Source organism: Poecilia mexicana, unplaced genomic scaffold (genome assembly GCF_051168715.1).
Source record: "Poecilia mexicana isolate PSO_F unplaced genomic scaffold, ASM5116871v1 scaffold_17, whole genome shotgun sequence".
Lineage (NCBI taxonomy): Eukaryota > Metazoa > Chordata > Actinopteri > Cyprinodontiformes > Poeciliidae > Poecilia > Poecilia mexicana.
Window position 1 is genome coordinate 3,599,339 of NW_028263386.1, and position 16,718 is coordinate 3,616,056.

General features: G+C 39.1%; 1 protein-coding gene across 1 annotated transcript; it reads right to left on the reverse strand.

The window, feature by feature from the left end:
• Positions 1–1,270: 1,270 nt before the first annotated feature.
• LOC106923866 (Krueppel-like factor 6) lies at positions 1,271–9,713 on the reverse strand. The gene is made up of 4 exons (XM_014997204.2): positions 9,374–9,713; positions 5,672–6,254; positions 4,677–4,800; positions 1,271–4,053 (listed from the first exon to the last, which is right to left on the reverse strand). Exons 1-4 carry the CDS (start codon positions 9,473–9,475, stop codon positions 4,002–4,004), a joined length of 861 nt encoding a protein of 286 aa, XP_014852690.1. The 5' UTR covers positions 9,476–9,713; the 3' UTR covers positions 1,271–4,001.
• Positions 9,714–16,718: the final 7,005 nt, after the last annotated feature.

Genomic DNA, 16,718 nt, shown 5'->3' on the forward strand with positions numbered 1-16,718 from the left:
TTCAGTTGTATTTGTGAATACAGTCTTGGTATTCAAAGGAACCCCTTTATAACCTCTTCTGTTCTTTGCCCATTATGCTCATTAGTTTTCTCAGATAACTGGAATTGCTATTACATGTTTGTGAAAAATACAAGGAAGAGTATATACTGAGTATTATACTGAAAAAAGATAAAAGTTTGACAGCATAAAACCTCTGGAGTGTTAAATCAGACTTTGGGTACAATAAATTGTTACAAACTTCAAGTTAGTTCTTATCCTTGGAACAACTCATTACATAAAATTCTCCCCTCGTCACCATTTACACATCTTTGACCAGTTTATTTTTATTTTCTGTCAGATTAAGCAACATAAACAAAATATTTCTGGAAGCATCATCCTGTGGGATGCTTTTATCCCAGGAAAGACAGGGAAGTTTTCAGCAAACCAAAATATACAGCAAGAGCTACGATGGAATATTTGAGATCAGTTAATAGTTATGTGTTAAAATGGCCAAGTCAAAGTCCAGACCTAAATCTAATAGAGAATCTATGGCAACTAGATGGAGTTTGAATTATTTTCCAATGTGATCTGAATACAAATCAAGGTAACACTTTTCAGAGTTTTTTTCTGATAAAACTATAAAGAAAACCATGAATCATTTTCCCTAATCTGCATAATTCTTCACTAGTTTTTGATGATCAGTTACCAACAAAATACAAGAAAAGGTGATAAAGTTCAAGCAGAAAGACACTTTTCTTTAGCATGGCAGTCCATGTTTAGTTAGTTTAGTAGGTTAGATGAAATCTGATTGTTTGGTTCTTCAAAATGAAATTTAAAACACCAAAGGAATCAAATATTTGCACCATGATATGGTGGATGTTTTAACATTTATTAAAGAAAAAATGTGTTCAGTGTTCCATCCCCAGGATTACGTCTTAAAATGCTGCATTTCTGTGTACTTTTATTTTACCACTATTTTTTCATATTATTCCACAAATCAATTTTGGGTCTCCAGATATTTCATGAGGCAGAAATAAAAGCATGCATTGTTAAAGATAACATCAAGCTAGTTTAAAAAATAAGTATTTTCCAGGAAAGAACCCTTTAAAACACCAGTGACTCAACCACTACCAGTTCCTCCAGTTCTGCTGTGGACCCTGACTTGAACCTCTATGTGAAGGGAGGGAGAGAAAAATAACTCCACCTATGGAAACTGTGAGATGTACCATAAACATGTTATTCCCATCGGCGCTTGTGATGAAAGCAGCAGAGAAGAAACAACAGACACATGTAGAACCAATAAAGTCTTTTATCCATTTTTCAATAAAAAATACATTCATACAGAAACTATTTTACAAAACAATTTCAAATGAAAAAAATCTTGTTATGCCATAAAACAAACAAAAATAGAGCCTCATATTTTCCATGTTTATCCAATATTTTTGTTTTAATTCTAGCTAAAGACAGGGTATATTTGCAAGTCTTTGAAAAGTTGAGAGAAAGAAATTACAGGTAAATAACAATTTCATTAAAATTATACGGGCAACATGATGACAATTCAAGTGTCCAGAACATTTCACATCTATAAAGTTGTTTTTTTTTTCCTCTTGAAAAATGACAGGCCACAAGTGTAGGCGCTATTGAAGCCATCTGATAATGTGCATTGCTCAATCTTAATTTTTCTCCCATGACAAAAAAAGTTACACAAACAAATGAAAACAAAAATGGAGTGCATCTATTTTACAGTAATTCTTCAGCCTTTTATGGGTTTTATTTAGAAATGACTCACTGCGCTTGCTTTTGGTCCCATTCCTGTTAAAATATATGCTTTCTTACAAAATGGCCTTTTTAAACAACAAATGCATAATTGCATCTTTTGACATTTCTCAGTGTAAAAAAAGAAGCATTACCAACTGATTTTTTATTAATCTACAACAGGTTAACCTGCAAAAAGGTTATCACAAGGCTACCTGTGATGCCAACTGATATGGAGATACAAACGAATGACGTTCATTTTTAACACTTTGTTTTATGTGTTCATAATCCAGGAGGAAATATTTTGTCTGACTTGGCAAATGGGGAAGAAACGACCTCAAAAAATACCTTTAACTTAGGCTTGAATGTGCAAGTGAAGTTGGTCTCAGTCTTCAGAGACAGAAACCCGTTGACCTGAAGCACAGCTGAACTGGTTAGACTGGTCTTGGTACCGTTTAGTCAGATTAAGGGTTGTTTGAACTGGGACTGAGGAAAAATACTGACTCACGTTGAGAGCAAAGCGAGACAAAACATACATAATAACAGACTCGTGATTAAGACTGCTGTCATCGTCTCATACCACATCTATTATTCCAGAGAACACATCGACTATTACAAACGGCCCTGATGTGTTTGCTGTAAATGCTATCCCCTCACTGCTTATGCGACCAAACGCACATCTCACGAGAACATGTTTCCAAGGCTCTGTACCTTTAACAGCAGCTTACAGTTTATCTGCAGTGCATCCACATCGTCTTATACTACATAGTAGTAAACCACTATAAAGGTGATTTTTTTTTCTCCCAAAGGCTCCACAACTCTGTCTCAAATTGGAATCATTTAGAATATGATTTGTTCTGATGTATTCAAGGAAAAGAAGTGACAGATATGGAAAAGCGGCAGTCATTGTGAAGCTGATATCATAGTTTTTTTTGTAGGTTTTCTTTTTACTGTTCAAAAGTTTGGAGGAAACAAAAGAAAGGTGCAAGTGTATGGATAAGAGCCTTTGTAAAGCTATTCAGTAAACGCACTATTGCATTAGCAATGGCCGTTTGGTGCGCGTATGTGTGAGGGAGTGATCTTTTTAACAGGACAAGGCCACTTACATAAGGCATCAGTAAGGTCAACAGTGCATTTACAGACAGAACAAAAGAGAAAAGCAAATGTGAGGAAAAAGGAACAAAATAAAAACCCTCAACCAAGACAGTTGCTAAGCAATAGTGGTATCCCCAATTTCTTAAAATAACATAAAAACCAAGACTGCCTTATGTTTTTTACAATAGTATGATGCCGAGTAACATGAAAGTAGCTGCACTTGAATGGAATTTTGTTGTCCTCTACGCACACAAGTGAGCAACACATCCCAGATCCCATGCAACGGCTGCTATAATGGTCATAAGTGTTAGTGTACAATAGTTTTTTTGTTTGTTTTTGTCTTTTTGGATACAAGGCTTACACAATGGACAACAAAATGAGCTTTATAACGTGTATGTTGTGAGACAGGCCACGTAATACATTGCACATTTAATAGCTGCACTAAACAAAACAACCTCCCAAGTTCAGACAGGGAGCTGTAATTCCACCTCCAGGCAGACAGGGGTCGTCCTTTGGACAAAGAAACCAGAAAAACAAAAGGAATCGACTCCAGCAAACAACCCCTCACTCCCTGCCTTAGCGAACAGACCAACACAGACAGAATTCTTTGCTTGCATTCATTCTTACATCAGGTCATCCTCTTGCCCCTTTTCCTCCCTTCCCTCCCCAACAAGAAAACCGTGGTTGTATAACATCCCCCCTTTCATGTCATTCACTCGCAAGCTCCAGCCACTCCATAAAGCCAGCACAGGCATCCAGTCACAGGCACTCAGAGTCCCATGTGTACAGGCAAACACACCGTCAGTGGAGGAACAGCACCCCCCACTCCTGAAGTCCCATAATCTTCCAGGAAAAACAGAAAAACAAAAGAAAAGCATTTAACACCATACAGAAGAGTCTCTTTCCATCAACTCCAGCCAAGATCTTTCCCATCTTCTCTTTTCACCCCCTGCTCCTCTGTAAAAGCCTTTTAAGAGCAATCACCACAGCGAGGTGTTGGAGGCACAAAGTATGGTGCAAATAATAGCCTGTGTTGCTTCATGTCTTTCCACTGACTGGAACACAGCGGTGTCCCTGTTAATGCTCCCCGGATACACCGGCCTTGCTGATTCCCAACTGGTCGGGACAATCAACCAGACTCATCCCTCAGAGCTCTCAACATGGAGGCCATCTTAGATGTGCCTCTTCATGTGCAGCGCCAGGTGGTCCGAACGGGAGAAACACCTAGTAGAGAGAGAAATAACTCACTTTAAAAATGACAAATATTTAAAATATTTCCATTGTTGTCCCATTATAGTTAGCATAACAAGTTTTGGAAAATTTATTTTTACTCTGCTAAAAAATCCTGCATATATATTTTAAAAGCATCAAGAAAAAAATTTGACTACAATGAAATGTTTTAAACTGTCAAATTATTTTGATGGTTCCGGTTATAAACAGCTGAGTCAGCTGGGATTAGCATCTAAAATCTAAACTTTAGAAATGCATATTTTGCGTAACCTTAAATTTAACTGCAAACTTTATTTTCTTTTAATCCCAATGAATGGGTTCTGTGCAAAAAAAAAAAACATTTGCTGAACTGCAAAGAATGGAAAAGCAACTTTTGGGATCCAACCAGCTCTAATGATTTAAACTATTTCCAATCCAATATCTGCTTTCAGGAAACTTCTTGAACTTGACAAGAAGTTCAAGAAGTTCAGCTTTCCTTTACTCCACTTCTTAGAACCTTTGGTTCTCTATGTTAATGAAGGAGTGTTTAGCAGAAAAGGCAACAAGACAAAGACTGTTTGATTCATGGTGTCTTAAAGGTAAAATACATCCATGAAAGATGAAAAACAAGATCTCACCTGTCGCAGTGATTGCATTTAAATGGCTTTGCTCCAGTGTGCTTCCTGAAGTGTCGGGTTAGCTCATCACTTCGTGCAAAGCGCCAGTCACAGCCCTCCCATGAACACCTGTAGGGCTTCTCACCTGAAAAAAATAAAAGCCAAAATAAGGTCAAATACAAACATTCATAAAAGAGGTTCCGTGTCAATGAGTTCAAAGGTTCTTGCATAACTCTTGGCAGTTTCATGAATAAATAATAATTGCATGTTCCTGGTTTAGTATTTGTAAGTGAATACATCTGAAATGTGAGCCAATATTTACTGTACATGAGCTGATAAAACGCTGATTTCTGGGAAAGTATGATCCCTAAGTGGACTGGGCTGACTACTGTAAGCTGAGGAGAAAAACAACCTTGTAAGACTCGGGATCTGTGGTATGCAGCTGCACAGAGCTGCTTGAGTGGAAGGCTTATGTAATAGAGGGGAGCTGTTCAAGAAAAAAAAAAGAAAAAAACAGAGTCCGTTTCTAAAGGCTATGAGGGCTCTTAACCATAAGCCCAGCGCGGTTGGAGAGAGACGATCAGAATGCGACTTCCTTTGCTAATAGGCGGCACAGCTGTAAACAGCCTGGCAGAGGTCAGAGGTGACGAGGGAAACCGCTAACATCTGAACCCCCTACAAAACACTGCAAATGTCAGCTTCCCATAATTAAACGCCATCTCTCTGTGACTTTATTTTTAAATTGAATGCATATGACCAAGTTTCTGAGTCTTTCCCATGGTGAAATCTGAGAACTGTTGATTTGTTTTCAGGATCCACATCCTCTGGGTCCCGCTTGGTCACAAAAGGACATCCCTCCCCCTCTCGTCTCTCCCCTCCCTTCTGCACCAAGTCACGTTTCACTGTGTGAATTAGGTCACAGTTGAGGGCATTCCTTCTGAAAAACTATTCAAACTATGTGGGAGTATTTGAGCAAGAATTTTGTATTGAATGGTTTCATTGTTGAGTGTATTTACCTGTGTGTGTGCGCTGGTGTGCTTTGAGGTGCGAGCTCTTGGTGTACACCTTCCTGCATCCGTTGAAGTGGCACCTGTGCACCCGCCTCCTCCCGTCAGGCGACGTTTCCCCGCTGGTCATCCCTGACCTCTCCACTGACCTCTCTGTGCCCCCAGTCCTTATTTTCCCCGGTGAGTTTAGCACTGTCTGTATCCCACTCCACACCTGGGCCACAGAGCCTTCCTTGCTGAGCTCAGGAGATGAGGGCGGCGTGCTGATGATGGCAGAGCCCAAGTCTTCTCCGCTGTCACCCAGCATGTCAGTCAAAGAGCCAGAGGAGAAGTCAAGGGTCGGGGAGAGCTCCTCCGAGCTGTCCGAGGCCTCGCTGCTGGCGTCGGAGTTGAAACCGCCGACGTCAAGAGGCTGGATGTCGTGACTGTCCACCTCCTCCTTGATGTGGCCGCTCTTTGGGTCCGCCTCATTTGACTTGTCCCCGCAGGCGAGCATGAGCTTGCTCCACAGGTCCTCCTGGTTATCAAACTTGAGGTCAGTGGCCGAGACATAGGGCTCGCTCTGGAGGTACCTTTCCAGCTCCAGGCATGTCTGCGTGGGGAGAGGACAAGATAGCAATGAGTTTGCTGGTGCAAAGAGCCTAAAGGCTTGTAATAGAATACTTCTGCTGAGCTGGAAAATCCCTAAAACGACCAAAACTCAAGTTTATTTTTACAGGAAACTCTGGTGTCCTCCTGTGTTGTGCTTTTTCTCTCTTAGCAGCAGCAGGAGGAAGAAATGCGCTGAGGCAATGCTACAGGTTACACTTCCTCTCTGCTTGCAGGAATGAGACAAGACGCAATGTCCTATGCAGAAGTGCACTCTCAGGGTGCCCTCTGAGGCTGTATCAGGGAGGATTACAAGCACCACGTATCGTCCTGAGAGCATGCAAGAACAAGGTGCTCTTGCCCGTAAACGCATGCACTGTGGTGCGAGCGCGCAAAGATGTGTGTGTGTGTAGGCGCGTGCCAAGGTTGGTCATGAAATTTACATATGCTACAGAGCCGCCCCCTCGTTGAGTTAGAGAAGTGCTTGTAGATCTTTTAAATCCATCAATTATTTAGCATAATGTGGATTTAATAATGCATTTGGAGGCATCGCTAGAAATAACATAGCACACAGGGGACTGGGAGGAGGGAGGTCTGGTTCGTGGTGGTCCATAAAGAGCCTGGCATGAATACTGCAAGAGCCGCTCTGGATTGAAGGCTCATTTTTTTCTTTTTTTTTTTTTTTGCAAAAAGGAAGTGAGAGAGCACTTCCTTAACCCTGTGCAGCTCGAGAGCGCAGGCCAGAAGTGGCATCTGCTTACAGGCAGTTTCTAGTGATGGGGCACATTTCAGTTTTCAGTCAAACGCTGCTGTGGTGGAACTCAGTAAAATGATTCTGTCTCATACTTGGACAGAACAATTGTGACTGAGTCCAAGCAAATTGAGAACTTGGTTAGAATTTCATAGAAAATTAATTATAGCAATTAGAAACAATGAGAGAGAGACAGAGATTGGAGCTGGCTGTTCTTGATCTGCTCTCATCAGTTATCAAAAAGCCAAATAATGAAGAATCTTTTCATTCCCTTTTTTTCATATTGACTGACTGCATCAAAAATAAGATCTCTCAACAATTTAGGCCTGTGCATGTATCAACCACTAGCGTGATATTTGATGCACTTTCAGCATTTTCAAAAATCTCAACTTGGTATCTGTTAGGGAAAGATTTATCTGTGTCAACTGAGAGGAGAGCATCCTTTCTTTGGTTGATTTTTAACATACAAAGTGCACTGAAATAAGCAAAGAAATGATCAAACATATTTGTTTGTGTAGCCAACTTAAGTGATATTACTTTTAAAAACTAAACTAAGACTACTGTGGATTTTACAATGGTACAGATGTGATTTACATTTATCTGGTTTCAAATAACCTACACATATAGATCTATAAAGAATAAACTAAGATGACAGACATGGTTGGAGTAACTTAGAAAGGGAAATGAATGAACTGAATTCAAATGGCGCCACCAAGGGAATATAAAGGACAGCCATGGCTAATGATAGAAACTCACTGACCTCTGGGTCTCTAGCGACGCACTAATGGGAGTTTTCCTGGCTGATTCTAATTTCCTGTAATGACCAATTCTGATTCCCCCCTAAAGACTATCTAATACAAACAGATATGCTGCAGGTTTGCTGATAGAAGTGGTAGTTTCAAAAAGCCAAAATCAATGAACACATGAAATCAATGAATTGATTTCATTCATTCATTCATGTCATTGATTTTATTTTGATTTCATGCATTTTATGGAATCAGACATATGTCTCTAACTTTATCCTGGTGTTTACTGAGGTGATTTTGTTGGTTAATATATTTTTAAAATGTAAATTGTAAAATTTCATGCATTTTTTCAACAGGGGAATAAGAAATTTAATCAAGTATCAGTTGATAGTGAATGTTAACATGTTTTCTTCTTTAGTCCTTCATTGAACCATTTTTCAATGTCTATCACTTGTCACTCACTCGTGGCCCCTCCCTCCCTCAAATGACACCAGGATCACATATTTACCTCAACATTTATTGCACAAACAGTTTTTAATTTGTAAACAGCACATTTTGCCTTAAAAAGCCGAATGTTAATTTGCTGATTTTGGGAATATACACAAAATATTAACTAAATGAACATTAGGTTTTTCAAAGGAGGATTGTATATTTTCTTTTTTTTATTTGACTTAGATTTCAAACTCCCTGATTTGTTTCTGCCAGCTAAAGATGACCAGTGGTGCCCGTTACAAACTTTGTGGATGCGCCCCTGTCCCTGTCAGCAGCGCTGGACAAATCCCAAGCGAGCTTTAAATGCCTGAGAGAAACACTTGGAGCGAGGAGCGTGCAAAGGGTCTGATAAACGGAGAGACTGAAAAAAGGAGAGCAAAGCTGAATCATTTCATGTTCCAACAACGTGAACAAGACGAGACTTTCTCCAGCCTGAAACTCCAACGGGTCCGCCTGGCCGAGCCACACTGGAGCAAAAACAGCCTCCGCTGTCATTCCCTCTCAACCTGTCACTTTTATGTGTGTTTGCCAGTATGTGTGTGAGTGCTGTGTGTGTACGCGTGCGGGTGAGAGAGAGAGATAGAAAGAGAGAGAGAAAGAGACGGAACGCGAGAGAAGGAAAGAAGGCGTAACAGGAGGAGGAGATACGCGCAAAGACTCACGGCTCGCCATTCAGCCGTTTTATCTGCAGCTCGGCGTGTTTTCATTATGTTGCATGCCGATGAGTCAAAATCGTCTACATGAATATTTGCATGAGCAAAACCGCAGCAGGAAAACATAAAGCATGGTGCAACAGAGCAAGAACACAGCAAACGTGCAAATCATTCGGATTATTTCTGCTACGTTGCACTTAACAGTGGGTATGACGGTTTGAAAAGTTTTGTTATTCGTTTTTTTTTAATTATTTTTACAGCCATGTAAACCTATAAAAGAAAATTGTTTTTTTATTATTTTGCTCAGTTAAAGTGCAGCGCCTCTAAGGGAACTTGCATGACTTCCCTAAAACCGCCTACTTTTAACAGAGACAGGCAGCTGTCACCGCAAAACACGCTTTCCACAAATCTAATTACGCACATTCCCTGTGCTCCTTGTTAAGCAGTTACGCATGAGCCGCGGGTTGTGTTGTCTCCTTACCTGCTGCCAGTACTCTTCCAGCGACGGTAAAGCAGAAAAGTATCCCGTGTCGTGCACAATCTGGAGCTCCTGGAAGATGCTGCACATCGGTATGACATCCATTTCCTTCCCGAGTCTCAGTCGAAACAAGAAGCGAAGTGAAGAGTGTGAAAAAGAAGAAGAAGAAGAATGCTGTATTTGGAAAGAAGCTGGGCTCTCTGCTGTATGTGCATGTATGACAGCCTGGAATAGACGCGCACTTCACTGCTGGCTCTCTAAGCGTGTGACGCACCGAGGAGCGCTCCACACTGAACTCACTCAAAAGTCTGTCAGCGCACTGTAAACTTCCCCCCCGATTCAAAATTACAGACGAACTCCCCCCATGTGATTACATTACGTTTTGAACGGGAACCAATCGGTGTGCGGAGCGCACGGCCCGCCTACAACCAGCGCCTGACCAATGCAGTCGGATCTGGCGCAGCCCTCAGTGGTGTGGTTGGTGCGCTATTTTTAGAGCGCTATATAAGCAGCAGCAAAATGAGGAAGTGGAGTTTAGTAGCGATTCAAAATTTTGAGCTGCTGGTGGCTTGGAGCGGCACTGAGTAGCGGCTGCTTCTGCCTTTTAATAGAGTCATTTAAATATGTTTTTATCACCCGACATGACACTCATGCGTCCTCTTGCGATCCTCCCACAGTGTGTGTGTGTGTGTATATATATATATATATATATATATATATATATATATATATATATATATATATATATATATATATATACACACACATATATATATATATATATATATAAGTTAACAATAAAATACTTTTACTAAAGAGCCAACACAGTCAATAATTTGTTAAACCTTTTTTTTAATTTGTAAAAACGATAACTTTTTTTAAAATTCACAAATTCAACAAGCACATGTGACAATATTACAAGTGATGTTTTAAAATGTTGAATAATTCAGTTCAAGTTTGATTCAGCATTGAATCAAACTAGAACTGATCAAAAGGCAGTCCAACTACCTTCAAGAAGTCAAATTATTAACTGAAATATGCATACTGCATCTGTTTATGTTGTTGTTGTTTATGCTAAAATAGCTGGGATAAAAAATATAAATAATATGCACAATACCTCCCAAAAGTTTCCATATCTGTATGTTCTTTAAAAACAACAAACATATTTTTATGATCTTTGAAAGCAATTAGATCTTTAAGGTTTCTGAAACTTTATATTTTTAATGAGCATCTCCTTTCTTTAAGAAATTAAAAACACACACTTTACACTGGACCTAAAATATACATAATTCCTCCATTTATCATCTGTTGCATGTAAATGTTTCAGCTAACTGCTCTTTGGGAATCACATTCTTGGAGCTAAAATAGCATTGTGTGTTTGCTAGCTTTGTTATCTCAAGCTTTTTTCTTTCTTTTTTTGAAGAAATGGCACAAGTTATTTTGTTGAGCTGAAGTTATCCATGGGACAGAGTTAAGCAGGTCAATATATAAAAAACCCACAGTCATCTATTTCCAAATGTTCACTGGAAAAAAAACAGTTCAAGTCCAAAAGGAAAAAATGTTCAGAAAACTTGGAGAACTGCATATGAAATCAACCTAAAAATGACTAAATGAATGACTAACCTTTGAGTGTGGTTTAGTATGCTTTCAGAGTTCTGTAGCTTGAACTACACAGCTAATAAACTGAAGTAACAAACCTTTTTAAAGGGTCACTCAGTGCTGAATGCAAGAGAGGGGATCGGATGGGATGCACAGGACCTACTGGAGAGAACTGAGATGATCCCTGCTGCACATCCACAGGTCTGCCTCTGTTTAACTCACATGTGAACAAGCCTCTGAAGTTTGCATACATGTAGGCAATAGGCAGTTTGCTTGGAGCATAACAATATTTTAGTCCAAGTACTCATTCCACCCTCATAGAGCCGCTCTGAGTGAAGAGCCATGTTCCACATGTCAAAAACAGCTCCATGTCTCTCTTTGCACGATGACATAAGCTGCCCATGTCAGTGGCTGCAAAGATCCTTGTCTTCTTTTTGCGAAGTGCAAATCGTCAGAACAATATTCTGAGGCAGTAGTGAGCTCAGGGGGATCATCAAAAGTCTGATCAATCTACTTGGTCTATGAAACAAATCTGATAGACTTCTCCTTTTCATGACTGTCCAGAGATCCATGAGGATTATTATGAGTCTCTCCACAGCAGTGCAGACAATTTAATAACCTATTAAGTTATAATAGACCAGCCATAAAAATGATAATTCAGAAAATAAAAAAACAGAAATGCTGTGGCGGTTATTGTAGTGGCAGCAGCTTGAGGCGCTTCAGGAGGGACTGCTTTGCTTCTGTTGGAGATAATGTCCACATGTGCGTTGTAATCTCAATCACCTGTGGCTGTCTCTGTTAAAGCGACACGCAGCATTCTGTGATATTCAGGAAACCACATTGCTGCTTCATTTGTTTTCGGCAGCAGCACTCGAAATAAGAGGTTAGAAAAGGGAAAAATGTGGCCACCCACTGTGCATGATGAGAGTTTCTATTAAAAGATGGTAATATATCTCTCACATTTCTAGAATGACATGATATAAATACACACTGACATTCTTCTGGAAATATATATCCCACATCCTCCCGCCTCTTTGAATGTAAATGATCGTTGCTTTGCTGTAATCAGAATCAGAGATGGTAAATTTTGATGTTTATATATCATACAGAATCATATTCTTCATGTGTGGTTAATTTCATAATTGCTTACATTTACAGCACTGAAACCCTAATTAAAAAAATCTCACTTGGATCAAAATTTGTTCTTTGAAAAACATGTGACTGACCACAGTGAAATCAGTGGTTGTGAAGTAAAATAAATGTTTTCTTTTTTGTTTCCCTTTTTTATTTTTTACGTTAAAAAAAGAATCTGAAAAATGTGGAGTTCACTTTTATTAAAGCCTCCTGAATTATAACTTTAGCTACAATTCTGAACAGCTGCAAGTCTTTTGGATTAAACATTTAGAGACTGCTATCTGTTCTCAAAATAGCTCCAGGTCAGTCAGATTTGATGGAAAGTGCTTGTGACCAATAAATGGTCTGGACTTTGACTGGGCCATTTTAACACAGGTATATGCTTTGATCTAAGTTATTAAGCTGTACCTCTGCCATACGGCTTTCTCGCAGAAATTACACTTTTATTAATTGCACAACTTATAGTTATCATGTCAACAGACTTGCTGTGGATGCCTGACGCTCCTCCAGCGTTACCACAGGTTGCTAATGGATCAACGCTCTGCTCTCCTTGTCCACCCAATAAGTTTTGGTGGACTGATAAGTCTGGGTAGCAGTTGTGAAGTGGTCTCTCATTTTTAAATGATGTACTAAACTCACCCTGCTTAAAACCTTTCTTCAACGTTGTCCATGACATACCTGATTCATGATGTTATTCACAAATTTTCTCTGACACCCTCATCGGTCTTCATAGAGCAGCTATGTTCAAACAGATTCAATCACACAAAGACTATTCACAACTTCTGAAGACAAGTCACAAATTGTGCTGGATTTTATTTAAAAGTATCTCATTAAAGACGGGTGAATAAACACAAAACATAAACCTGTGTTCAGCTAAAGGTAAAACCTCAGACTGTGCAGCATAGGATGTGGGATAAAGTTGAAGTTTGGAATGACAACAGCACTATTGACAAGTTAAAGGAAGGCGATGTGACAAACAGCATATTTGGAACAGAGGGCTATTGTCTGAGCTGTGGGGCCGGCCGAGCGCCTCCACCGTGGCGTCTCTTTTGTTGGGATCTCGGCAGTGGGCACATTTGCAGCACTCAGCAGCATCACATTCGGACATGACTCTGTGGGTCTGAGGGACAGGACAGAGAGCACACTGATGGGAATTCGTTTGTGACATGCATTACTGGTAATTGAAGGGAAGCTCGATGTTTCCCTGTAGCTTGAATGATTCATTTATGACCTTTTAAGCAGGGGAAAAAGACAGAATTAATAGTACAATAGAGCTCAAACTGTATTTTTCCTCTTTGTGTTGCGTTCTCGTCCAGTGCACCAATTGATGCAACAGGTTTTAAAGGGATCCCTCTGCATTTGAATCTAAGTGTAGTTTGAATAGTAAATCTAGATGAAGATTGTATCTCTCTTTCTCCTGGCAGATGAAAGACAGAATGACATGCCAGGATCACAAATTCACATATGAATATTACATGGAGTGCCAGGCATAATGCACTCCAGTGAATAATGATGGTACAATATATAAAGAGCAGATCATGTTTTGTGACAGGTAGAATATTATATCTTTCTTCTTGTAGGCTGCAGTGGGTAACACAATGTTGAAATGAATGATATGTCTAAATTTTCCTCTGTAGAATTTATCTTCAGTGAGCAGCTTATGCGTCATTTTCTGTAAATCCCAACTAAATTTAAAATGTTACTTTGGAGAAAATGATTAGTAGGTTCTTTTTGTACCGACAAGGCTGAACAAAATCATCTTCTCTAAATCCTGTTTTTAACAACAAAATATATATATTTGAACTTAATCTTATGTAATTCTTACACGAACAACTTGAGCTTCTTTTGTCTTGAAGCAGAAAAAAGATGATTGCTTCTGCAAACTGTTATGGAAATAGCATGAACATATTTGTGTTTGCTTCCACTTTCCATTTAACAGCTGTTAACTATTACTTCAGCATGTGCTTATTTGTCATTGTGTAACATCCTGACCAACTATTTTCAAACAATCAGCAACATTCGGACCAACTGTAAAACTGTAATGAACTGCTGGTCTGCTTCATGTCAGCATCTCAGATGTTTGGCCTGTGGAAAAGCTCTGAGCTCTCTGACACCACGACGCTTGCAGTCAATCCTCAGATTTTGTTACTTGTGCAGTTTGACCTTATGGGTCGACCCCATGTAGCTTAACCTTATTTAAGGTTAAGACTGATGCAGATTTGGCTTAATAATCAGATTTTTTTAAAGCTGTTCATGAGTAGATTTTATTGAAAACTCCTTCCATGAAGTCTTTGCGATTGTCATGCACGATACACCTTGCTACCAAATGACTTAGATGCCTAATTTATCTCAAAATTGCCTTTTTAAAGCCGTTGTCGAGGCCTGTGCATAGATGTATTCAGCAAATATTGTGTGTTTTCTATAAGACCAACATGTAATTCAGGGACAATAAGTATATTCACAATAGCCAAGTTTGCCCATATTTGTGAAAAAGTGTCAAAGGAACCACTATTAATTTAATGTTTGTAGTATTTTATTGCTACAAACCTATAATTTCATTTGCGTTTGGTATTGATGTTATATAGCAGTCAGTTGATGAGGCCCACTAAAACATAACATATTTATGTATTTTATGTGACTGTATAGTTTCTGTGGAAGTGGCTGCAGTTGTTTAACTTATTCAAAAATACTTATTTATTTTGTTTTCAGTTTAAATTCTCCCACTTTCTTACTTTTGTATATATTCATGGAAGCTTTTCCATTAACTTTTCCCACATTTTGTCCACAATGATCTGCCAAGCAACATATGAAAATCAAAGTATTAATCTCTGAGAATTGTGGCAGACCTGCAGGAACAGTTTTATTCATTTTCACATGTGTGCACACAGTGAAGAATCACTGCAAAGTCAATGGCTCTGTGGAAACACATGGTATTTCTATAAATTCTATAAATGACTTAGTTGTCCTGAATTCAAGTTGAATTGTATATAATTGGATATGGATTGGACTTTGTAGTTTTGTAAAGAACCCTAGAACGATTTTCCCTTTTATAAATTGCCAAATGAATTTTATGTAAGGTCATAAAAAACAGTAAATGAAACCTGTACTGTTCCTAAGTGAGATGCAAATCAGCAAGTTTCTGTAATCCCAAGAATGCTGCACATTCACCTGTATTCACAAAGGGACACTTAGTTCTGTCATCACTAAAATCCCCTCCCACCAAAGTCTGTTTTTGTCTTTTCTGAATGAGTGTTATGTGGTGTTACCATGCTGATGCCAAGATTACATGAGTCATACGTCCGTGCAGAAACTTCGTACGTAGACAGCCTTGACTGCCCACAGAGCGCTCATCTCTGGCACTACTGAATCCATAGCAACAAAATATTGAGCACAAACACATCTGCAGTATAGCTGTGTATTTGTCATGTAGTGTTTTGTGTATTGGAATATGTCACTTGACCAGCAAACTCTATAATCAAAATGAGACTAAAATATAAATATAATTTGTTTGTTGTTATGCACTCTGCACGCTAAAACCACAACTTTAATATTTGATCAAGTGTGACTCTTGTAGACGAAGCATGACACAAGAGCCACACGTTCCAACCACAGACAATGACAGGACTTAGACTGAGAAAACAACCTACCGTAGAAATCCAGCTTCTGGAAACGTTGCCAAAAAATGGTCAGTCACTTTTAATTAGCTGTCTTAAAACTCTTTGCACTGCAGATAATGACCAATTCTTAATTTGCAAACTGCATCTGGTCCAAGATTAGGAATCCACAGCTGCAATTAGGCTGGAAAGTTTTGCTGTAGCCATTAAGAAGAAAAACTAAGATGGCATAATAAGGATTGACACTAATTTAGAAGCTGTGCTTGTTGTTGTCGCTGTAGTTTAGATTAACTGTGTTCCAAATACATGCAACTGGATGGGCAAATTTAGATAAATGTAATAGTTAATTTTGCTAAAGTATTCAGTTTGATGCAAACACTCAGTGAGAAGAGAAGCGTAGACTGTTAAAGGGCAGAGGAGCAGGCACAATATGCAAAACAGTGGGGTGACTGTAGCAAAAAAAGCAGACTTAATTTAATTGGCTCCTTGCATCACATGTCCTACTGATCTTGGGTTTTGACACGCTGTGGATGAATAGAAATCATAAGACTTTAGTCATTAAAGAAAGTGGACAAAAACAGTTTAGAGGATCCAGCCTTGACAGGAATGTTACTTTGAATTCTGAGGAAACAGCCTGAGAGGTTGTCATGCAATATAAAACACTTACCCTTAAAGTGCTATTTAAAAAAAAAGGCTTTTCAATTCCCATCAGTTCTGCTTTTCAGGATGACCTCATTGTGAGTGTGATTTGTGAGGAGAACATGAATAAGCAGTCTTAGTCCACTTTAGCCTGAGGAACATCAGAAAGGACCTTAATTGATGTTTACAAGTTATTCTGAAATTAAGGGCCTGAAATCCCATGACTAAAGAACATTCCTAGCAACGAAAAAACACAAGTCCTAAAGCCTGAATGATCAGCTGAGATGTAGAGCTACCTTTGTTTAGAAAGGTGTAAATACAAGAACATTGTTGTTGAGACAACTGGACGGGATTAGACTGAG

Coding starts and splice junctions, on each gene's coding strand:
- LOC106923866 (XM_014997204.2), bottom strand. CDS start 9,475: ATGGATGTCATACCGATGTGCAGCATCTTCCAGGAGCTCCAGATTGTG. Junction 6,255..9,373: donor TGGAAGAGTACTGGCAGCAG/GTAAGGAGACAA, acceptor CTCCCCACGCAG/ACATGCCTGGAGCTGGAAAG. Junction 4,801..5,671: donor ACACCAGCGCACACACACAG/GTAAATACACTC, acceptor TATTTTTTTCAG/GTGAGAAGCCCTACAGGTGT.